The sequence below is a fragment of the Pectinophora gossypiella genome, chromosome 5 (assembly GCF_024362695.1).
Source record: "Pectinophora gossypiella chromosome 5, ilPecGoss1.1, whole genome shotgun sequence".
Lineage (NCBI taxonomy): Eukaryota > Metazoa > Arthropoda > Insecta > Lepidoptera > Gelechiidae > Pectinophora > Pectinophora gossypiella.
The window spans coordinates 14,457,336-14,482,976 of NC_065408.1; the positions used below are offsets into that span (position 1 = coordinate 14,457,336).

Below are 25,641 nucleotides of genomic sequence, written 5' to 3' on the forward strand. Positions count from 1 at the left end.
GTTTTCAGTTAGACCAACGTGATTGGTGGTATACGTATCGCCGTCTATAATGGTCAACCGTGCTATTGACCGTTACAAATCTCAACCCCACTAACAAACTCCTGTTTACTTCCAGATCTCATACATGATGTCTCAATACCCGTACCTGGTGTGTCCGATCGAATACTCGGAGTCTCTGGGTCGCATGACGATGGACTGCGAGCCCTCGCTGCTTTTCCGGCTGCAGGAGTACACGCTGCCGCAATTCATGTTACCTGTCACTAAAGTTGTAAGTATAACGTATGATTACTGAAATCGATTGAAGCAGTGTCTGCACTATAGTTCGTGACTGTATCCGATACGGGCGGCAAGGTTACCGCACCACACCCCAGATTCTCCATATAAAAATCTCAGTTTTACTGTGTGTTGCCTAACATGGAAGTGCGAGCGAGACACATGCACCCCTTACTCCTTTAAGACTAAAGTAAGACCCAGAGGGGGTGAGATCAGCGCCCGATACGAATTAGTGCGGGCGGAGGGTTACCGTTCTATACGTAGTATTCTTGACCGCACTCTTAGCAGGAATTGCGATGGATGGATTTGGATTGTTTTTATGTCTCCTCAAAACCTGTAAGACGTCGTGTAGTAGTTTGCGCATTCCAGTACTCAAGTTTCGTCATTCATCTGTGTTCACGGATCTATAAGAAAAGAGTGAGCAAACGCCGCCGTTATACGGGGTAAAATGCAGGTTTTTTTTTATTTCAGTTCGGCATGGAGAAGATCAACATCTACCCGTTCATGATCCACTCGCTCGCTCTCAGCATCTTCAGCTCCGTCATCGGCCCCTTCGGAGGATTCTTTGCATCGGGATTCAAGCGCGCTTTCAAGATTAAGGTGAGCAAACGAAGATGAATGAGAAATTTGAATCTAGGTGTAATGACTTATCATTGAATGGCCGTTGGTCCCGGTTACTACTTACTGTGTAAGTACGTAGTCGTTATAAATGAGTCATGTCAGGGGCCTTTGGCGGCTCAATAGTAACCCTGACACCAGGGTTGATGAGGTTAGTAATTCGCCTCAAAAACCCACACGATAGAAGAAGAAGATTGAATGGCAGCCAAATGAGGATCAAAACTAGAAGCTCAAATGTAGGCGGCAGCACTGTTGAGTGTTCCTAAATTTTGACAGTACTCCATACTGTCCAGCTAAAATTCGTGATAAAATTCTATAAAATGTGCAAAAGCTATCAGTTGGGAAAAGGCAGTTTTCATTGAAAGTAAGTTTTTTTAAGTTTTTCTGCTTTCCGATCGTTAGGGAATAAAGATAACACTATGATTTTGCAGTTAAATGCTGCGCAAAGAGTTGTAGTTGAAAAATATAACCAAAACAATATTATTATGTTTGTTCGTTTACTCAAATAGTACGGGGAACTGTCAAATTTACGAACACTCACCAGTAGTAGCGACATCATATGATGGGAGAAATAAGCGGATTTTATAGTCATTACTGCAATTGTATTACTTTTTTAAGAACGTTTAAGGCCCTGAACCGAGGATTTTCTTGCTACTACAGCCTCACCTCGCCTCGACTATACAGGTTGTGAGAAGTGAACAGGCGCAGTAGAACAAGATAGTGAACAGGGTGCTCCAAATCGCGCACATTAACTTACCATACTTTTTAAGTTTTCAAACACGTCTCTATAAATTGTTTTCATAAACTGCCTATATACGTCCCACTGCTGGGCACAGGCCTCCCCTCAATCAACCGGAGGGGGTATGGAGCATACTCCACCACGCTGCTCCACCGCGGGTTGGTGGAGGTGTTTTTACGGCTAATAGCCGGGACCAACGGCTTAACGTGCCCTCCGAAGCACGGAATCATCTTACTTTTTCGGACAATCAGGTGATTCAAGCCTGAAAAGTCCTTACCAAACAAAGGACAGTCTCACAAAGTGATTTCGACAATGTCCCCATCGGGAATCGAACCCGGACCTCCAGATCGTGAGCCTAACGCTCTAACCACTAGACCACGGAGGCTGTTGAATTTGTTTTCTATGAAGTCAATTTCAAAACTCTTCAGGACTTCGGCGACGTGATCCCCGGGCACGGCGGTATCATGGACCGCTTCGACTGCCAGTTCCTGATGGCCACTTTCGTCAACGTGTACATCACCAGCTTCATCCGCACCGCCACGCCGCAGAAGCTGCTGCAGCAGGTAGTCGTTTATTAACTGGTTGCACCTGTACAGAGTAGCACACCTCGGACACTTCATAAAAAACCTCGTATTACACAGACAGTACACATTGACGTCATCGTACACGCGCATCTGTGTGAAGACTAAAGTAAGACCGAGGGGAGGAGCTAGCTCAGCCGCTAGTGGGGAGCGGAGAGTTGCCGTTCTATGCCTGTACAAAGTAGCACACAACGGACACTCCATACAAAAAACCTCGTTTTACAGTTTTACACAAGATACTACATATACACGCGCATCTTTGTGAAGACTAAAGTAAGACCGAGGGGGGGGGTAAACCTAGCTCAGCCGCTGGCGGGGAGCGGAGTAACACATAACGGACACTCCATATACATCTCATCCTTACCGTACGCTGCCTTACCACGTAAGAGTGCGCGAGATTGACAGCCATTATAGTAATTAAGTTACGTCAAACAAAGGTTTTCAAACTTTTTAGACCCCCTTCTTTCTACACTTCGGCACGAATATTATTTTAACAATTGGGTCGTGTACTAGGTTCAAAATAGCCGTGGTAGCCCAGTTGGTAGAACCCTTGCTTCTCACTTTGAGGTCGCAGGTTCGAATCCAGCACAGGCCTAAATCAATGATTGTCGAAATTGTTTTCGAATCCATGCTTGGATCATAAATTATTATCACGTGCTCAGCGGTGAAGGAAAACATCGTGAGGAAACCCACATTCCCGAGAAATGCATTTGCGGAGGTATGTGACCTTACCTTTATTGAGCTGGATTTCCCCTTCGCGGGTTAGAAAGTCAGACAAGCAGTCGCTTTTGTAAAAAACCGGACCTGTCAAATCTTTAAGTTAGGTTAGTGGACCCTGTGAGAAACTAGGTTCGAGATAAATTATAAAATTCTCTAAATAAACACATTTAAAACTAACGAAAAACATATTTTTTTTATATTTAACTTTTTCAAGAATTTTAATCAAGAAAAACGTAATAATAAGTCCGTCATTTTGTCACGTTTTTCTATGACGTCACAGTATGCTTTTTCATACAAATTGCATAGTAATTTCGTGGTTTGACGTATTGTAAAGAGTAACTGATTTGACTAGTTGGAAACTAGCCTATTTGTATAGTCTTTGTTTTTATTAAAAACATCACAGAAGGGAAGCTAGAAGGAAACAGAGAAAGGGGATGACCAAGCTTGTATTTTACATTTTTGTATATTTTTTCGCAGGTGTACAATTTGAAACCGGAACAACAGTTGCAACTGTTTTACGCTCTGAAGGAGTCACTCGAAAACCGGAATATCCTCAACTTAGTGCCGTAAGCCCGTCTAGGGTAGGCAAGAGAAGGGTCAAGGTAACAAGATGGTTTGAGGGCAGAAAACACGTCTTTGTATTGTATTGGTAGACCGCTGCGATTCATCTATTTATTATCATTAATACATTAGGTCAAGGGTATTCAAGTGAGTTATTTCAAAACGGGTCTCTGGACCCAAATTTCTTGGTCTATGTCAAATTAGGATATTCTCCTCTCGGTACACACTTAATTGGTGGGATCTTCGAACAGGGGGCTTAAAATGGCCACATCGAAGCAATTCTTCTAAGAAAGCAATATTGCTATTTGACATTTGCGCATATAAAAGTAAGTGCGCATATAAACTGTCAAATAGCAATATTGCTTTCTTAGATGAATGGCTTCGAAGTGGCCATTTTAACACCCCTGGGAAGATCAATATCATTAATGTAAATGCAAAAGTATTGTAGAATCTTTTGTCTTTTTCCAAATCTATAATAAAATTCTTACGCAAGTTGACACAGTCATGAGCAATATAATATACCCACTTTAGGTCTCTGTCACACTAACATATTTGACATTCAGTGAAACTTACAGTTCAATTTGTCAAAAAAGTTAATGTGACATGGTACCAAAGCGTATACATATTAATGCTCGTGACCGTACATAAAATTATACAAAAGATTTTAGGACATTTTTGCGTTTAAGGTAAGGGAAGTCAGTTTTACGGTGTTCGAAGAACTACCAATGTATACCTACACTTATTTGACTGATTCTTTCTCTGATTGACACCAAATTTACTGACTATTACTAGAAACTTCTATTTCGTCGTGCGCGAACAGGTCTATGGTGTGAAACTCATATGTAACTCACCAAATTTTACACCATCATAGTATACAAATAAAGAATATTAACGAATTTGCTAAGTTTTGACGAGATAATGAAAAATTACTCGTAGTTTTAATCGTAGAATCAAAGCGTTTTAGTATCAAAATATAAAGGCGTGTTTAAGTAGACATATCCCGCGGTGTACCTCTGATAGGGAAGCATATTATTCTAGTCTCAAAAATTGTTGATTCTTTTGCCTAAAAAAATCACGATATAATTCCAAAATTTCATATTTCCATAGCTAAATATAAACAGTACCAAAGATACATCAATGCAATCGAATCATACAATTTATAAAGGAATATTGGGGTATCCCAATAAATTTAAAAGATAAAAATATAGTAATTATAAATTACATAGATTTTAATAGTGAATTTTACTAATATTTGGATGTTAGGCGCTTTACAGACTACTTTGAACGGTCTTTATGTATACACAGGCTGTGAACATTCTGTGCTGGGTACAGGCCTCCCCTCGTTAATCTGAGGGAAAACACTGTTTAAGGTAGTATGTAGAGTATTTTTGTGGTGGAATTTAGTTCTTAAGAACCGTAAATAAGTGTTTCGTCGCTTTCCAACATTTAGATGTAAATTTTGTGGTATTTATATCTACTATTCTATATAACTTCCTAATTTTGCCAATAATTGTGCAATCAAAATTAGATTTTGCATAAAATCGATCGATTATAAGACCTTATAAATTTACTTGTCATAATAAAAAAATAATTTTAAATAAATGCGATCCCTACCTTCGCCACTCGAATTGCGTAGATTAAGTATAGATACATAATATACTGTATGGTGATCTTTTTAAATTTCTAGTTACATTTAAATTACTCATTTCTCGCCTTTAAAAGTTTAAACCTTTTACAGACGGTGTAAATTATAAAAACATTTTTCTGTTAAGAATCACATGAGTGCAAGAGAGAATGCACGATCATTCTTTCTCGCTCTGTAACATGGGTTATACTGAGATAAAAGTATTATGTCTTCATCGTTTGTGACTGGTAAGGTCTACTTCATGGCTATTCTGTCAAGTCTAGCCAAGAACTAGGTGTAAAGGTTTTGTCTAACATTATTTTAGACGTTGATTTTGATAGATAAATTATTAATGATGCGACTAAAGTATATTATGGCCCGCTTTATAGGTTAAAATAACGCCACTATATAAAATAGATACTGAAGGTTTGAAGGTTCAGAATTCATATATAGGTCTAGACAAAATGCAAAGCTAAGTGAATAAATGACATTAAGTGTCAGGGTTATTATTGAGCCGCAAAAGGCTAACATGGCTCATGTAACGACTACTCACATCAGTAAGTAGTAACCCGGACCTGCTTAACGTGCATTCCGAGGCACGGATCATCTTACATTCGGACAATTAGGTGATCAGCCTGTAATGTCCTAACTAAAATAATCCTAATCACATGGTTTTCTGTGATATCAATTATCTCTGACCATGAATTCAAACTCAAAGTTGATTTTGGGTCAAACCAAATTTGTCAGCGCCTCATCCAACTTTCCTATAATTCTATCTTATCTGCTGCGCTACAGCACGCGGCAGAATCGACGAAGCGATAGCGTGCGGTCGCTGTCTCTCGCTCTAACAAATGACGGTTCTGCATAACAGAAAGAGAGAAGTATACGAAAGTACGATGAGGTGCCAAATGTGGTACGGTCACGAGCATTAATATGTATACACTTTGGTACCATGTCACATTAACTTTTTTGACAAATTGAACTGTAAGTCTAACTAAATGTCAAATATGTTAGTGCGACAGAGTCCTAAAGTGGGTACATTATATTGCTTATGACTGTACAACCCTTATACACCTATAATGGCGTTATTTATTTACATTGTCCAAAACTACCACCAATACAGCCCGGTGTTTCATAAAACAGGGATGACTATGCATTTGTTTCGATGCTTTAGACTGAATAACGGATGACTGCTTATGTGCTAAAGTTTTTGAACATTTACTCTATTTTATTTGACTCATGTACCTTGGGGTAATGGAAAACAGCTCATTTTTACTTTACGGATCGCGGTGCGAAAATCTATATTGTTTTTCGATTTTTTTGTATATTTATTCGTGATTAATACAACAATATCGTGACAGTGTTTCTAATTTATTTATTGTCTCTTGGCAATCATCGCATTTCCGATTACACGAATGCTAATTTCCATGTTTATCAATTATACGATTTATCGACTAAAAGAATTTGAATTCAGAAGTCATTTTTTGTTTTGATTTCCGTGTGACATAATAAAAATAAAAAATACAGTTTTTTACAATAACAAAACTGCACCTCCAAGTAAGCAATTTGATATGCTCGTGTTGGAAGTGACCTCGCTGCTTCCGAAGGTTACAAATTAAAAATTAATTAAAATGAGAATAATGTTTTGAATTCAAATTCTCGATTCTCTCAAATTCAATTACGCGATAATTGAAAAATATGGAAATGAGCATTCGTTTGTTTTCAGAAATGAGACGGTTGGCGTAGATATTTTTACATGATTTCGTTCTAAAACGCTTAAAAAAAGCGTTCTTATAAATTGTAGGGAGTAGTGGAAAGAGTAAACAGTTCGCGATACCATATTAGTTTTAAATAGAGCATTATTTTCCAAATTAAATAAACGGGTAGAAAGTTTGCGTATAGATTTAGAGGAAAGTCGTGTGGTTGTGTTATAGCAAGGGTTGAAGTCTAGACTTCTAGAGCTTATTTCATAAAGCTGTGAGTTGCAATTTGAAAGGCAATATTTGTAAAATTTTAGCTTCACTCTGACTGGGAAACTCGAGTTTATATTATTTTAGTTTGACGCATCTAAAACTTGTCATAAATCGTCTTGTTAAAGTCGTATTTGGTTTACATAGACCGATACATAAATTTATCAGCATTGAGAGTGATATACGGAACAGTATAAAATGCCTTAAAATTAAAAATTAAAAACAGTACAAAGTACATACTTGACGTTGAGTGGTAAAATCCAATTTACTTCTTGTTGCTTAATATTTTATTCGAGTTTAAATTATAATGCTGAAAGATTTATGAAATAAGCCTTTATAACGTGTTTATAAAAAAATATACAAGGTGTGAGTGACACCGTAACGATTACTGAGGGGGATGATTCAGAACATGATTCTGAGTTAATATAGTTATTATAGTATTTTGGATTATACAAGTATATCGGAGTTGTTACGCCTCTGGCTTAATTTTTTTTTTTTTTACTACGAAGTGTCACCTGGCAACACTAATTTTGACAGCGCATATAAATCAAGTCACGATTGTCAACAATTCTTTTATTTGTAAACATTAAACTTAGAAATACATAATATCAAGACCCAAAAGAACATTATTTTAAAACCTTTATGTCCCCTAAGCGACAGGAGTTATAGTCCGGCAATCTCGTGCGCGACCCTCCTGCGGGGCGACAGACGGTGGCGGGGACGGGGTAGCTAAGATGTCAGCGGGTAGCAGGTGGTGTAGCGGGGAAGGGAAACGCGTGCATCTGCGCGTCAAGTACGGCAGTCTCGGCCGCGCAGCCGAAGCGGCAACACGTGCTTGATAATCTGTACTACTTTGAGGGCGACGCACACGAGATTAATATCTGAGGATGAGTAAGGCTATCTCAAGACAACTTAAGGAGGTTGTACATAAATAATTAATGAGCAAAACACGGAGAAATCAAAGAGAAGTGACGAAGAATATCAAACGGAGAGTGAAAATGAAAGCGATATGGAAATTGATTTATAATAAAACAATCTATTAATATTTTAGTTTTCCTAATAATTGGTCCTCAAGCATAATAATAAAAATAAAATAAAATAGTTCTATCTTTTTATTCACTCCTACATATATTACGTCACAAGTAAGTACAACTTATTGCAAGATTTATCCTGGCACACTTCTCTACGTGTGCAGCCGTGTTCTAGAATGTCAAAAGGATGACGCGCTACCCCGTCCCCGCCACCGTCTGTCGCCCCGCAGGAGGGTCGCGCACGAGATTGCCGGACTATAATATAGCAATATATAATAGTAAATATAGTTTTCGTTACAATGTCACTAACACCCTGTAAGTGTGGGTGAAAACGAAAACCGACTACATATTATTTTTCTTAAATATTATTTTCTATCTCTCTTATTATAATACTATTTGCCTTGAAATAGTTTAATATGCGATGGATTTTAATTTTTCTAAGCGCTTTCCTCATTTGATGTAGGGTTTGTTAAGTTTGGTGATTATTTTTGTGATTTTATGCTACGTTGTGTATCTCATGATGTTTTTTTTTTTTTGCTTTATTTTATAATTCTTCGCTCGTTCGCTAGTTATATTAGTTTCGTATACGGATAGAGTATTATGTTGGTATATCATTTCCTTACAGAGAAAACCACGTAAGTGCTTTTTGAAAAGTCACATGCAAATGTGATTTTATTCATAAAACCACATAAGGACTTCGAGGTTTTGTTGAAGAAAACCACATTAGAATGTGATTTATCAAATAGGTTCTTTCGTGGTTTCATAAGTCGATGGTATATAATATTATTGATCAGATACTTAGATATTCACACTATGTGGGTATAAGTTGTTTCCTAAATTGGTTGTTTTTTTAATTAATTTAATTTTAAAGTTCAGCAAGCCTTGCACCGTAAGCACGCGACTCTTTCTCGCCGCGACAGAGATCGTCTGTCTCTTTCTGTGCAGTACTGTGAGAGGGTGACGTATGTCGAAGCGAGAAAGAGTCGCACGCTTACGGTGCTAAGCCCGCTGATAACATAACACGAGCAGCCCATATATGCGTCGCATATGGGGGTCTAAAAGAGGCCACATTGAAGCAATTTTACGAAAAAACAATATTGCAATTTCACATTTGCGCATTTAAAAGTAAATGCGCAATGTCGACAAATGTTTAATAGCAATTTTTTTTTGGTAAATTGCTTTAATAAGGCCTTTTTAACCACTCTGAACACGTCGTATAAAATAAACAGGCATATTAGATATCAGTAACTTCCAAAAGCAATTTTTGTAAGTCAATTTCCTCGTTTCGATGTACAATTTGGACCGTCTTTGTATATAGAGACGCGCGGAGTTTCGCTCGGAAAATTCAAACATATAGCAATGTACTCGAGCATTCACGACGAACCGTTCTCACGCGCGTTTGTTGAATGCTCGACGTTCCGTGTCTCAGTAAACGAGGCTTTAGTTTAAACTCAGGTACCTACTTAGGCTAAATCTTCATATTTTACGTTCGGGTATAATTACGTAAGATAAAATAGAAATATTTCAGTGTTGTTTATGCTAAACGTATTGTAAAGGTTTATGCCCCATCTAAGTAAATTAAAGATAAGTGATAATTCTTTAAACATTATTTTAATGACATTGGAAACTGTATAGCTGTCGTCATTCGTGATTATGCAATTAATAATGATGGAGGAAGCAGAGCTGTAAATAATCTGAAGATAACTCGCTATACGAAGTCCTAAAATGGGCTACTTAACAACATAGTCAAATGAGATACTTTTTACGAAACGAAGTTCACTTAGGAATTCTACGGAATACCGATCCTATCAAACGTACTGATTCTTACTTAAATTTGTAATTATAATTCGTTCATCACTAATTTAAGAGCCACGCTCTTGTCGGTGTAGCATTCTCTATGTTACTTTTTTAGGGAAAAATAGGGCAGTGGTTTCACTCTTGCCTTCCGCCCCGCAGTAGTCTGTCTGACGCGAGTGGGATGGCGCCCAGAGTACAGATACTTTTACGAAATGAAATTCTCTGAGGAATTCTATGGAATTAAGGTCGTGTAATGTCATCCATCAAACCGATCAAACGTACTGATTGTTACTTAATTTGTTATTAAAATTCCAAATTGAGATTGATTTTGGATCGTGTTAGACTGGCTTCTAATTCTAGATTAGTTATTGTAAATTATATTTGAACCCAGTCAAATACACACATATAATGGGCCAACATGTCAGAAAGGACACATCTTTGAGGAATGATTCAGACCCTGGTTTTCAGTAGTTATCTTGACGAATTTTCCATCGCAAAAATATAGAATTGAAAATAATTAAAAAAATATATATCATGAATTTTGCGACGGAAAATGCTATTTGATATTAACTCAAAGTCATGGGCGGAATCATCCCTCTCAGTATTTGTTACAATGTCACTAACACCCTGTATAATAAATACTAACCTAATAATGCGTGTAAGATTGCGGCGAATATATTACAATAATGTGTCAATTATCACATATCTTCAATTTACTTGTCACTTGTCATTTAAGGACCAACAGCTTTTAACTGTTAAATGATCGACTCTGATGCCTATACAAAAAATATTTGCCATAGGACTAAAATGTTCGTTACTATGAAGTTTATTTGCTGTTAGAATAAATGTTCCGATATGTATAAAGTTTTTTGAATGGAATGTGTATGATGCAATTATATAATTATATATATACAGTTGGTTCATATTTTATGCATATTTTCCAAAGCTTTGATTGTTTTAAATTATAATATATTTGTCATTCGTAATAAGCATAATATGTCTCGAAGAGAAAATTTATATCGAAAAAAAATTTCTGGTTCGGACGGGTCTCGCACCCGTGGCACTTGTCGGGTTAATGATGATACATAGATCGAAAGAATCTCGCATGGACAGGAGGAGGACCCGGTGGTGTAATGGTTAACACGCTCGTCCCGGCTTGACACGAGCTGCGGGTTCAAGATCCGTCCGAGTCAGAAAAACTTTTTCGATTTAAATTTTCTCTTTTTGAGTTTCCCTAAGCACGGGTAAGTGCTATAAAAAAAAAAGAAATAATTTGTCTATTTCAAAATTGGATTTTTTTTCATTTCTGTTCTATTATTAAAAAAAACATCAAACGTAATAATAATAAAGCCCTCTTCTACGAATATTAAGTACTAAGTAAACTTTTCTATATACGTATATTTTCTTTAAATTGTCTCATACACATTTCATTCAAATTTATAAATAAAATGTTGTAGCGTTAGTATTGCTGTTTTAATATTACGATGATTATGAAATCCAATGTACTAAGTGTATGGATCAGAATTTACTAAGTTATTAAAAATATACGAATAAATATATTAACCCACTCGATATGCAATAACGAAATAGATAATCTACCTATCTCACTTGCTCTACACACTTTTTCAATAAGAACAAATGAGATAGATATACAGCTAGTTTCATTTGTTTGTAATGATATAATAAAAATATGTACCTATCTATGTTTAATTCGTATACAATTATGGGTCTATATTGGTGTAAGGAGTCTAATGTTAAATTATATTCAAAATTAGTCACAAAAATAAATATAATGTAAAGATCTTTAATTTTATTCTTACATGGTGTTCAAAATAATTTTGTTGATCAGTTTATCATAATACAAAAATGTTTACAATCAGTATTTTCACATCATACGATACATTTTTGAAAATTTTATTTTGGACACGATGTACGGTAAATATGTGTATTGTCTACATGTCTAGCGCTAAATGCAATAAAATAATTTATTTATTGGTTATGTGACTTGTATTGAGGTAACATAAATAAATGGAATCCTTAAAAATATTTCTATATGTCAATTTACCTCCTGTTAATAGTACCTCTACGTACTTTGTACTACCTAAGTTTAATTTTTACCGACTAACGAGTAAGTGCGACCGAGACCGCGCGCTTCCCCTCACCCCTTAGCGGAGAAGCACACCCCGGACACTTCATACAAAACACCTCGTTTTACACAGACACTACACCAATAAGTATACATATAGTGCAACCCTAAATCAATTAGGTAATAACTTGTTGTTCTAGCGCCATTGGGGCTAATTCCAGTCATCATCATCATCACCAGCCCATTAACGTCCCCACTGCTGGGGCACGGGCCTTCCCTATGGATGGATAGGGAGATCGGGCCTTAAACCACCACGCGGGCCCAGTGCGGATTGGTGGTTATTAACGACTGCTAATGCAGCCGGGACCAACGACTTAACGTGCCTTCCGAAGCACGGAGGAGCTAGAGATGAAAACTTTTTTTTTTCTGTGGTCACCCATCCTATGACCGGCCTTTGCAAAACTCGCTTAACTTCAGCAATCGCAGACCGAGCGCGTTAACCGCTGCGCCACCGAGCTCCTCGAACTCTAATCTAATTCCAGTAATCCAGTAAATACCATCTAATTTTATTTTAAGTTACATCTGTCATTTTCTTATCCGCCGAAAAGGAAAGGGACGGGTAATCGACAAGCATAAAATTTATGGAACGCACGTCAATTTTAAGCACAAATCTAAAACAACCTCATAAAAAAAAAAAAAATTGGCTAATAACCCTACAGAATTAAGTCGAAACCACACGTGAAACGGTTTGCATACCAGCGAGGTACCTTTTTGATACGCCCGGGTTATTCATTCATTTACTCATTCTTCCTAAAATTAAGAGCTGTCAACCATCCGTCCCTTTCCTTTTCGGTAGATAAGAAAATGATAGGTATAACTTAAAGTAAAATTAGGAGATGTCTGCAGGAATCGGGGCCAATGTCTCATTAACGTTTATTTTCTGTACGGTCACGAGTACGTATACACTTTGATACCATGTCACATTAACTTTTTTGACAAATTAAACCGTAAGTCTTATTAAATGTCAAATATGATAGTGCGAGAGGGTTCAAGTGGGTACATGATATTACTCACGACTGTACCTAATGGCCATTTCCCTTAATTACCACTACAATAAATTTCCTTGTTTCCTAGTTGAAGGACAACCATTGAAAAACACTTCCATCCGGCTATTCAAACAGTGAAAGTGTACAGAATAATTTACCTATCTATCTGTTGTGTGGTGTACCTACTGATGTCATAGCACTGCTTCTAAAAACAGTCAATTAAAAGTGATGACATAAATTAATTTAAAAGTTAAACATTCAAAACAAAAAAATATTGAGACATTTTCCACGATAACATTGCGTAGATAACCAAAAAGCAACGGCCTCTATGGTCGTGGTCCAGTGGTTGAGCGTTGTGCTCACGTTGCGGAGGTTCCGGCTTCGAATCCCTGTGGGAACAAATCACAAAAATCATCACAATTGTGATGCCTAGTTTGGTTAGGACATTACAGGCTGATCACCTGATTGTCCGAAAGTAAAATGATCCGTACTTCGGAAGACACCTAAGCTGTAAGTCCCGGTGACTACTTACTGATGTAAGTAAGTAGTCGTTACATGACCCATGTCAGGGGCATTTATCAGCTCAATAATAACCCTGACACCAGGGTCCATGAGGTTGGTAATTCACCTCACAACCCACACGATAGAAGAAGAACGAAAAGAAAAAAAAACAAAACCTAACCTACATTTACGGGCTACATAACGCACTCGGAAGTCAGTTCCTAGTGTTTTTGCGCGCGGAATACAGATGATCTAGGAACGTGCGCTTGCGTTCCCACGCGGCGTTTGCGCAACTATGGATCTCGTTCCATAAAGAGATCGCGGGCACATTGTTGGACGAGATTTTGCTGTAAGTAGAGACGCTTATCGCAAGGATGTGTTGTAAATCGGTCGGGGATCGTTTTCTTCAATAAGATTTCCCACCGGGGTAAGCAGAGACTATGGAATTCCACTAGCTTCGATCCTGACACACTTCTCTTGCTTCCTTCACATTCAACAATCGTTTATACACGCACGCCGGAAGTGGAGGCGTGTCAGGATCGAAGCGAATGGAATTCCATAGTCTCTGCTTGTCCCGGTGGGAAAAAGACGTGAGTTTATGTATGTTGAGTATTACTTACCTACGTTTCTGTTATTTCATTTCATTTATTCATTGATTTTACATGTGTGTATACATAGGATTTTATAACTAGCTAGCATCAACATGTAAACCCTGATTAGGACCCCCGATACCGATCCCGCCGGCGTGGTCGACGATTTCCCTCATTCAGCGCTTATCGCTATCGACCCACTAGGGTCGATTAATTCTTTCAAATATTTTTCCTTTCTGACGACGCCCTGAGCCGAGGTTCGCGCCCAACTGGGCACCCTCAGGCCTGTTGTCTTAAACGTTGTACCGGGTGAGAGCCTTCAGCGCTCCCCATTTGTCCGGCCAAGTAGTTAATGCCATCTGCGGCAAATCTACAATAAGTCACGTCAAAAAAAAAAACCTGATTAGGACACTGCAATATACAGGATGTTAGTGACGATCCAGACCACGATTCCGAGCCAATCTACTACTATCTATGAATCAGCCTGTATCCACCTACTGCTGGGTATAGGCCTCCTCTCTTTCACGCCATCCTTTCCGGTCCTGTGTTTTAGGTCCGAGCTAATATTTTAGTTCTTTCTAGAAGGAACTTAATATTATAATCTTTCGTACGATTTGCGAACTAAATCGTTTATGTTATAATGGAAACACGCATCAATAAGAGTAAGCATTGCAAAGATGATACACCTATTTATAATTCTGCCCGCGTCGGAACTGTCTCCGAATAAAAAGGGAAAGTATTAAATCCTCTTTAAAAAGTCTTAACAGAGATAGCTAATATTGAACAGGACGTCTAATTCAGTACAATAAGTAGTTATATGTTTCTGGATGCGGGTAGCGCTGGACCGATCGTCGTGGAGATCCTTGGGGGAGGCCTATGCCCAGCAGTGGGCGTCGTACGGCTGATGATGATGAAGTAGTTATATCTTGTGGGATGGATGTACCTCTGACTGCCCCAATTGGGCAAGTGAGCTTATCATCTCCCTAGCATTATCCCGTTTTTCATAGGGTCCGCTTACCTAACCTGAAGATTTTTTACAGAAAAGACTGTTTGACCTTCCAACCGGCGAAGGGAAATTTAAACCAGCCCAATACAGGTTAGGGCACATACCTCCGAAAATGCATTCCTCGGGAATGTGGATTTCGTCATAATGTTTTCCTTTACCGCTGAGAACGTGATAATCATTGCCTCTGCTGGATTCGAACCTGCGACCTCAAACTGGCTGGAGGCTACTACGGCTCGCCCGAGATATGGAAACGATATATAAATATTAATATTACACTTCGCACATCGCACAGAGGGAAAGGAAATGGCACAAAAGCAGGCCTCATTGCAATAAGCAATCTCTTCCAGAAAACCTTTCAGTATAGACAGACACCAAAACCATTGGGCCTCTCATCTGCCGAGATATCAGACACAATAAAATTTACATTGTGTCTGGTTGAGATCTGCGTTCCGGCATTCGATAAGTTAAGTAATTATTAGAAAAATATACAAGCCAATATACTGACGTTTGAGCAATATAATGTACCCACTTTAGGACTCTGTCGCACTAAAATTTTTAACATTTAGTGAGACTTACAGTTCAATTTGTCAAAAAAGTTAATGTGACATGGTATCAAAGTGTATACATATTAATGCTCGTGGCCGTACTTATGTACATTAAGGTAAGTACACATAGGAATCACCTCTGACAGCCACTTTCACCGCTGGTCTGCTTTCCATTGGCGACAATAACTTAACAAAATACTTGCTTAGGATTACACAATAAACCGTGTTCATATAATGTGCCCTTTGTTTTAGCATTCAAGTTGAATACTTACTTGTAAATATTAGTTGTAATAAGCGACTGTGTCATCGCTTGTTGGTAAACTTTCTGATGATTAAGTTGTGGATAGCTGGTTACCAGCTTGGTCTGCACAGCAACCGTACTGCGCGCGTACGTAGGTTATAATGCACAAGACGACATTTTAATATAAGGCCCCGATTCCTGCAGACACCTCCTAATTTTATTTTAAGTTATACCCGTCATTTTCTTATCCGCCGAAAAGGAAAACGACGGATGAAGATTGTCAAGAAGTTAATTTTAAATCAAAAACATAAAAGAATAAAATAGGCATCTAGCTGGTATGTAAAATTGACGTGCGTGTCAACCTAATTCTGTCGGGTTATTGGCCGATGTAAAATTTTTAGACGGTTGTTTTTGATATCTGCTTAAATATGACGTGTGTTCCTTAAATTTTATGCCCGTCCCTTTCTTTTTCAACAGATAAGAAAGTGATAGATATAACTTAAAATTAATTAGATGGCGTCTGCAAGAATTAGCACTCTTTCCCGGAGCTCCGTGTTTCGTAAACTTTGCGTACCTACGGATGGAGTGCAAAGTTGAAGTATGAAGTTTGCTCATAATTGTCGCGTTTCGCTGTCACTAGGCCCTTCCAACCTTTTTCTTCTATTCCGTGAGTACAACAGTTTCTAAACCGTAAGTAAATAAAACTAATTTCTAAGTCATTTTCCTGGTTTTGTCGTCACTAACCGGACGGATATTACACAGTCGACTCTGTTTGCTTTACCATAACTAACAAAATGCCATATACTGATCCGACCAACGCTTGTCCTTCTCATAATTTTAATATTATTCAGGACTCCTCGCGGAGGGTCCCTGGCTTTGACTCCAAACAAAAAATCTGGACCTGACTGAACCGGTGTAGGACCAACCATGGAAAGTCAAACCTTCTCCTACATAGAAGGGGCTTAAAGGAGTCGTACTGTGAATGTGGTCACCCGGATCAAACCATATCTCACATAGTGAACGAGTGTCCTCTGCACCGGTTCCCAGGTGGTATAGCCGAGCTGCATTGTGTGACGGATGCGGCAGAGACTTGGTTAGGGGAGCTTAAGTTGGATATATAATCCACCCAAGATATTTTTGTCTGCAATACGCAATAATTTTAATAATAATGATAATGGGTGCCCTCCCATAGTGCATACAAGGGTAATCGCCGGTTAGTGTCACACAACATTTAGATTAAATTGTCTTAAGGGGCCTCTACGTGTTGGCTTCGGCCCCACGCACACCTTCCAAAAGTCCGGGACTCCATAGGCTCAAGATATGGAAACGACACAAGTATAATAAAAAAAATAATTGTTCAATAAAACATAACAAGCATTACGCCACAGAGGTAAAGGGTGTTAATGACATCGTAACGAAAACTTTGAGGGATGGTTCAGACCACGATTCTGAGTTGATATCAAGCGGAATTTTCCGTTGCAAAAGGAAAATTAATAAATGAAAAAGAATTAATCGACCCCAGTGGATCGATAGCGGTAAGCGCGAAATCGTCGACCACGCCGGCGGGATCGGTATCGGAGTCCTAACGGGGTAGTTATAAAACCGGATCATAGATCTAAAAATAACTTTTGACAAACCGTTAAATTAATAGTGGATATGGCTTTGGCCAGTAGGCAACGGCCGGTACTCGTTAAAAGTGGAAATTAAATTCGAAAATAGGTATTAGAACGGAATAAATCAAATTGATGTATGAGCAATAATGCCGCCTGTTGTGTCTTTCTGTATCTTGTGTCCATTGTGCTCAATTAAGTATTTTATAATAGCCTCTGTGGTCTAGTGGTTAGAGCGTTAGGCTCACGATCTGGAGGTCCGGGTTCGATTCCCGATGGGGACATTGTCGAAATCACTTTGTGAGACTGTCCTTTGTTTGGTAAGGACTTTTCAGGCTTGAATCACCTGATTGTCCGAAAAAGTAAGATGATTCCGTGCTTCGGAGGGCACGTTACGAGTAAGCCGTTGGTCCCGGCTATTAGCCGTAAAAACACCTCCACCAATCCGCATTGGAGCAGCGTGGTGGAGTATGCTCCATACCCCCTCCGGTTGATTGAGGGGAGGCCTGTGCCCAGCAGTGGGACGTATATAGGCTGTTGATGATGATGAAGTATTTTATCTATCTATCTACCGTTGTCACCTGTCGGTGATCAGCCTGTCGCGTAAAGGCAGATACAAACATTGCGAAGCATATGCACCGCACGCCTCGAAATCGCATTGTGTGTCTTTATATTCGCGGCAAAGGCATGTGCTACGCACGCATAACACAGCGAGGCGCGAGGCGTGCGGGGCACAGGCCTCGCATTGTTTATACAGGGTGTTAGTGACATCGTAACGAATACTCAGAGGGATGATTCAGACCATGATTCTGAGTTAATATCAAGTGGAATTTTCCGTCGCAAAATTCATGTTATTTTTTTAGTTTTTTTAAATTATTTTCAATTCTATACTTTTGCGATGGAAAATTCCACTTGATATTAACTCAGAATAATCAGCTGAATCATCCCTCTCAGTATTCGTTACGATGTCACTTACACCCCATACAAGTACATACAGTAGCCATACATACAAGTAGGTATGGGTGTTAGTGACACTGTAACGAATACTGAAAGGGATGATTCAGACCATGATTCTGAGTCGATATCAAGTGGAATTTCCTGTCGGAGAAGTCATGAAAATTTTAGAGCTTATTTAAATTATTTTCCGTTCCATACTTTTGCGACGGAAAATTCCACTTGATATCAACTCAGAATCATGGCCTCAATCACCCTTCAAAGTTTTCGTTACGATGTCACTAACACCCTGTATATAGGTATATACCTATCCTCCGCAATTGACGAATGTGGAGGAAGCAAGAGAAGTGTGTCAGGATTGAAGCAAATGGAATTCTATAGTCTCTGTTTACCCCGGTGGGAAATAGGCGTGAGTTTATGTATGTATGTATCCTCCTCAATAATGGCCATCTTATTAAAAAGGAAAAGGACTCAATCCTTCAGTAGAGATTTACGAAATTCTTCAATACGACAAATTATTACTTCAATGTACCATAGTTTACGAAACTTTATTCTAACTATATTCGCGTACCGGATCATACTTTCAAGCAATTATACACCTTAAACTGGGCGCATAAAGAGTCGCATTTTGAACGTGAAACGAAGAACGCATGTTTAGGATATGGTCAAACAAAATTCGATCAACCGACGATTTATTAAGCCATTACTAAAACCTGACCACTTTTCTCTAATAATGCGCCTTTTTCGCTTCTAAATGAGTGTTTATGTGAGGAAGAAAGAGACAGACGAAGATTCCGTCGTTGGGGACAACAATATGTCTGCTAAGTATTGCTTTCTTTACCTTGTAAGTAGGTTGCTGCGGTTATGTCAGGTGCAGACACTTACAGAGCTGACAGAGTGTGACAATATATAAATTTAGTGTGACTGGCATTCATTCATTCATAAATATAAAAAAAAAACATCAAAATAACTATGTATTATAAGTAATAAGATTATAAATTATCATTAGTGTATATCTCAGTTTCTTAATAATTAATGGTCTTAGTAACTTAAAAATATATTTTATTTAATAATCTTCTTAACTATGTCTATTGTCATTATCATCATTCTGTTATCGGTTTGTTGGTTCTGTTTCGACCATTAAACTGGTCTTAATTCAAATAAAGTAAATTACAAGAAAATACTCATAAAAAAATTGTAGCCTAATTAAGAATATATATTTTTAATTAATTTGTCCAGAAGTGCTTAAGTACCTAATATGAATATTTATTAGTTAACCAATGAAGATACCTATATTATAAGATATCGTATTTGTCTCTTAAAAAACAATTATTTATTTTTCATAAATACCAAGTAGCAGCACCAAAATAACCTTCTAATCGCGCCGGTAAAAGCAACTCTACATAGATCCTCTCATTTGATTATGCACAGTGTGTTGGCGCGATTAGCACACGTTGGACCGGCCGGCCAGCTGACAGTCGCAAACGCAACGCGCGCACGATAACACGCACAACGCGAACGCGCACGCGCAAATCCCCGCGAATGCAGCTATGTACGTACGAAAACTCACCGTCGGGAAATTCGACTTCGTAAGATCTGTTCTGGATGTTTATGAAGATATTTGGTTGAATTTTTAGAAGATTTTCTGTTGTTGTTGTTGTTGAGTGATTGTGTCTGTGTTATAAGGGTAGGTTCAGTTAATTATTTTATTTTAACTACCGACGCGTTACGATGGCCGTTTTGACATAATAAAAGATCAGCAATTCGCTCCTTGAAGGTAATTATTAATTAATACGAAACATGATGTAGAGGACAAACCTTAAAGCGGTCATCATAACGTATTGCCTACTTATTCATCTTTTACGACAATGTGTTGATAAGCAGGTGTCGTGTTATTTTAGAAAAAAAAACGAAATTGTGGAAAGAAGACCGTGACAAGGTTTGACTAATTAGGTACATCACTGGAATCTAACAAGAGAAACTTATAAAACAAAAATATTTTGTTTAGAATTAATTCTGCCTCCTGATTTTCGAAAAACGGAATACTTATACAGATCGACAGGGAATCTTTACACGTTTTAATATGCGTGAAAAGATTCCCCGTCGATCTGAATACATCATTTTCAAAAAATCCGTAGACAGGACATAGGAGTTAAGCAATTGAATTAAGTAGGTCAAATGTTATCTAAAGGAGAAAAATCTCTCAAAAGGTTTTTTTTTTTTGAAAATCCTCCGTCACATTATACCCGACCTTTGATTGCAACGTTATTGGACGAAAAACTTCCACTGTAGCATGTTACATGGTTGTTAATTAACTAATTGGCAAGGTCTTAAACTTATGCAAAAATAAGAAACTAATTTTTTGTTACCCAATTTATGACTACAGTTTTAAGCCGGCAAGAGTCTTTCCATATTTAATTGTTTATTTTATTTCTTTTTCTGTCCCTAAAATGCAAATCCGGATTTTCGGGATTACTTATTCAATTTGATGATACAAATCTAAAATACAAAAGTAAAATCCTGAAATACCGGGGTCAAAAAGGAGTCTTGGGATTGAAATCTCTAACTGTAGTATAATATGATGTAAGGTCTGTTGAAAATATCTCCAATCACACAGTTCCGACAGTTGGATAACTCCCGAAAGGGATCCCAGAATCTTGGGATAAACAATGTCAAATACACACAACTTACATACCTACCCACACTCCAATACTTAGATGTACCCTATTCTTATTCAATTTTATATTTTTATTTTAAGTTTCCTGTGTTTATTATTATTGTTGGCAAATTTTGCGTCAATCTTACAAGACTTGTATCCCATTGACGGTTTCCCAAGATACAGGCTCCGTAGTTTGGGAACCTGTATTCGTTTTGTAAAACTTATAATTATTGTACCCTACCTCAAACATAATAATATGCTTTCTTCCTTTTTATATTATTTCTGATAATAAAAAACATTTTTGATTTATTTTTTGAAAATCCCAAAATCCCGGGATCAGGAAAGTTCCTGATCCCGGGATTTTGGGATTGAAATCTCTAACTGCCGTGTAATATGACGTATGTGTAACGTCTGTTGCAAATATCTCCATTGGCGCCATCGACACGTAGTTCCGACAGTTTGATTAAACGCTAATATTATGCAATAATGTCTATAAAGCCAATATTAGAAGTAAACGTACAAATTGAAACAGAGATGTGTGATTTAATGAAATTAGGTGTTATAATACCATTTGTCACTGTCAACCAAATACAATAAAACATTAAGTTCGTCTGTAAATTTGGGTCAAATATAAAAAAGAAGACAGGCTGATCACCTGATTGTCCGAAAGTAAGACGATCTGTGCCTCGGTAGGCATGTTAAGCCGTTGGTCCCGGTTGCTACTTACTGAAAATGTAAGTAGTCGTTACATGAGCCATGTCAGGGGCCTTTGGCGGCTCAATAATAACCCTGACACCAGGGTTGATGAGGTTGGTAATCCACCTCATAACGTGTGGGTTATAATAAGAAGACCAAACACTGAGCTAACTTTATAACGACTGTTCTCTAGTGTACGGTAGCAACAATTATCATTCATGAATTTATAATTACTTAGATAATATCTACTTGAAATCCGACTAAAAATTATGATTATAATAATTGTACTTCATATCGTAATTACTTGTATCAAAACAAATAAACATAACATACCATCAGGCTTATATCCCTGAAAGGGTGGGCAGCACCGTAATACCTATATACATCCTTTTTTGACGTGACTTATTGTAGATTTGCCGCAGATGGCATTAACTACATGGCCGGACAAATGGGGAGCGCTGAAGGCTCTCACCCGGTACAACGTTTAAGACAACAGGCCTGAGGGTGCCCAGTTGGGCGTGAACCTCGGCTCAGGGCGTCGTCTGAGAGGAAAAATATTTGAAAGAATTAATCAACCCTAGTGTCAACGTCGCGAGGTCGGTATCGGGGTTCTGAAATGTTTGGTATCGTGAGCTGATTGGCTGCCTCTATGGCCAGAGTACCTATATACACCCAGCTATTTTCAAATCCCGTGTATCATTAGATACATCATTAGAGCCATTGACCGGGCACGAATCCTGGAAACCTTGATTACTCAAACCAAAACATATTATAACATAACACCATCATACCTATATCCCTGAAAGGGTGGTCAGAACCGTGTAGTAATACCTATGTACACCCAGCTATGGTTAAGTCCCATATAATAGGCGAGCCATTCATTTCAGGCCTCCGGCCAAGTAGTTAATGCCATCTGCGGCAAATCTACAATAAGTCACGTCAAAAAAAACAAAAAAAAATCATCTCAGGCCTTTACATCTTTATCAGATGATTCAAACAGCGTTTCTGTGGCAGCTGGTGAGCCATTAACCGAGCACAAATTCTGGAAACCTCGTGATAAAAACATGGATTAAAACTCCCAAAGTCGTATTCAGTGGTTTAGACCTACAACCGGGATTCAAGCCTATGACAGTACGATCCAAATCACGCGTTCGTTATGTACAGTCATGAGCAATATAATGTATCCACTTTAGGACTCTGTCGCACTAACGTATTTGACATTTAGTGAGACTTACAGTTCAATTTGTCAAAAAAGTTAATGTGACATGGTACCAAAGTGTATACATATTAATGCTCGTGACCGTACTTATATTTAATTAATCTCGTGGATTCTTTATGAAAGTACGTACTTATTTATTGACATAAGCAAGGAAATTTGTCTCCATAGAAAAGACATCAACGCGAGCCATAGTGATATATTGTTTTTTATTATTTATTTTTTTTATAATTTGTATGTAATTTCCTCGCGTAATTTTCGCGCTCGGCCTGCGATTGTTGAAGTTAAGCGACTTTTGCAAAGGCCGGTCATAGGATGGGTGACCACAGAAAAAAAAAGTTTTCATCTCGAGCTCCTCCGTGCTTCGGAAGGCACGTTAAGCCGTTGGTCCCGGCTGCATTAGCAGTCGTTAATAACTACCAATCCGCACTGGGCCCGCGTGGTGGTTTAAGGCCCGATCTCCCTATCCATCCTTAGGGAAGGCCCGTGCCCCAGCAGTGGGGACGTTAATGGGCTGGTGATGATGTAATTTCCATATTTCGGGACTATGGAGTTCCGGACTTTTGAAAGGTATGCGTGGGGCCGAAGCCACTCTTTTGTAAATATTTTCGCATTTTGTTAGCGTGGTGGAGTATGCTCCATATCCCCTCCGGTTGATTGAAAGGGACAGTGTTTATGTTATAAGTGTATTTTTTTTGTTACTTATATTTGCATTGTCGTCGTGGCCTTTGGTTGTTAGAATAGTCCCCTCTAAAATAATAAAAAAAAACCATTGAAGAACAAACAAAAAAAAAATCTCTGTTTTAATTTGGTTGTCAGGTACAGAGAGAATGGTGAGCAAGTATCCCAACACACATAAAAACAAAAAGGATGGTGGAGGATGGTGGTGGAGTAAAAATAAAATCACTTGAATGTTCAACGTTTTATTATATTTTTTTATTATTTTTAAAAATTATAATCCAGAACACTCGCTTCTAATGTCTAACCGCCGCCATCTTTGTTCCCCTTCCTCTCTCTCCCTCTCACACCCCCTTAGGACACGTTCATAAACTTCACCTCATACACGTCACGTTCATAATAATCTTTCATTCCCACATACATAAACACTTACCTATTATCACAATTGATCTAACTAAGCTCGTTTAGCCTTATAATCGGTTCTTATTGGCAGGTTTATACTCTGTTAGCAACTTTGTAAGTATGTATTATTACACAAACTATGAACCGTAGAAAACGATCAGGCTACTAGATAAGGTGGAAATGTGAAGAGGTCATAGGTTGACTGTAAGCTATATCGAAGTAGATCGATCGACTGGCATAGGGAAGACAGTCAACACTTTAGTTTTCAGATGCCTTAAAGAATAGAACTTCGTATAGAGTGGCAATTCTCCGCCCTGCTCCAGTTCGTAGCGGGCGCCGACTTCACCCCCTCTAGGTTGACTTTAGGCTTAAGCTCGCAGATTATGTCTCACTCGCATTTACATGTTTGACGGCGGTCGGTAAGAATTATATTTTTGTATCCAGTGTCGGAGTGTTTCGAGTGTGTCTGTACTAATATTAGTCGCGCAGACAGTCGATGTAGCATGAACACCAAGCGACGCAATAAATGAAAATCAAAATGCAGTTTACTGCGCGATAAATAATTATATTTCAGTTTGACCGTCCGATTTGATTCCATTCCGTTGCCTTGCTACGGCTACAAGCAACACTAGTTAAACTGTTATCTTTCTATAGCTAGATAAAGTGGAAATGTGAAGAGTTCAGAGGTTGATCACAGGCGATATACCCTACGGGAGGAAAGGCGGCGGTCGTGCCTCGTTACTGGCTTGTTACCCTATTAGAGCCGACGGTTGCTTGCTACGTTTTACTAGTGGAATCCTAACTTGTTGTTTACAGAAGCTTTGATTTAAGCTGGTTTAGGAAGTGCTATAAAGGAAAACATGAAACAGTAGGATTAGGGCTCTTTGCTGGGAGGTTTTCTGGTCACATCTTTCCCTCAGCGTTACAGATTCCGATGTGGTAGTAGTTTTACAGCTAGTTACATAGTATGTAATTTAATTTTTGACGTTCAAAAAGCGCTACGTAAGCCAATTTTGAAAAATAAATATTTTAGAATTTATTTTTGCTGGACCTGTTTTGGTTGGTAATTTCCGTTCTATCCATGCATGCAATACCAGGTAACAGAGGGCCCTAAACCACACCCCGGACAGTTCATACAAAACACCTCGTTATACACAGACACTACACATTAACGTTTTTGTACACGCGCGTCCTTGTGTGTGACGTCCGACGCCAAACGACTGAAGAGTAAAGTATGACCGAGGGGGTGAGGTAAACCTAGCTCAGCCGCTGGCGGGGAGCAAAGAGTTTTCATTCTATACGTAGTACTCTTTAGTATATGCCTATCCAAAGAGATGTATATACATCACGACAACGGATACTGTAGAACAAGGTGTAATCAAACACTTAATTATAATCACCATTCTCAACAGTACATAGCGCAGCTTAAGGTAAGTATACCGGGTGTTAGTGACATCGTAACGAATACTGAGAGGGATGATTCAGACCATGATTCTG

At 38.4% G+C, this 25,641-nt stretch overlaps 3 protein-coding genes across 5 annotated transcripts in view; all 3 read left to right on the plus strand.

Moving 5' to 3' along the window:
• Positions 1-7,746, plus strand: part of LOC126367051 (phosphatidate cytidylyltransferase, photoreceptor-specific) — a 41,416-nt gene extending 33,670 nt beyond the window's left edge. Inside the window, exons 7-10 of one of the 2 annotated variants that reach the window (XM_050010439.1) lie at positions 116-268; positions 745-873; positions 2,059-2,196; positions 3,409-7,746. In XM_050010439.1, coding sequence (XP_049866396.1) covers positions 116-268; positions 745-873; positions 2,059-2,196; positions 3,409-3,501 — 513 coding nt within the window. In that variant the 3' untranslated portion in view covers positions 3,502-7,746. The remainder of the gene's footprint in view (positions 1-115; positions 269-744; positions 874-2,058; positions 2,197-3,408) is intronic. The other variant, XM_050010440.1, reaches the window with a different exon arrangement.
• LOC126367012 (uncharacterized) overlaps positions 1-25,641 on the plus strand; it is a 326,060-nt gene that overhangs the window by 295,450 nt on the left and 4,969 nt on the right. The gene's annotated exons all lie outside the window — the stretch shown is intronic.
• The window catches only part of LOC126367058 (protein spaetzle 5-like), a 67,865-nt gene continuing 62,176 nt past the window's right edge, over positions 19,953-25,641 (plus strand). Inside the window, exon 1 of one of the 2 annotated variants that reach the window (XM_050010450.1) lies at positions 19,953-20,180. The gene's annotated coding sequence lies outside the window, so the exon portion shown is untranslated. Of the gene's footprint in view, positions 20,181-20,249; positions 20,271-25,641 lie in introns of those variants that run through there. The other variant, XM_050010451.1, reaches the window with a different exon arrangement.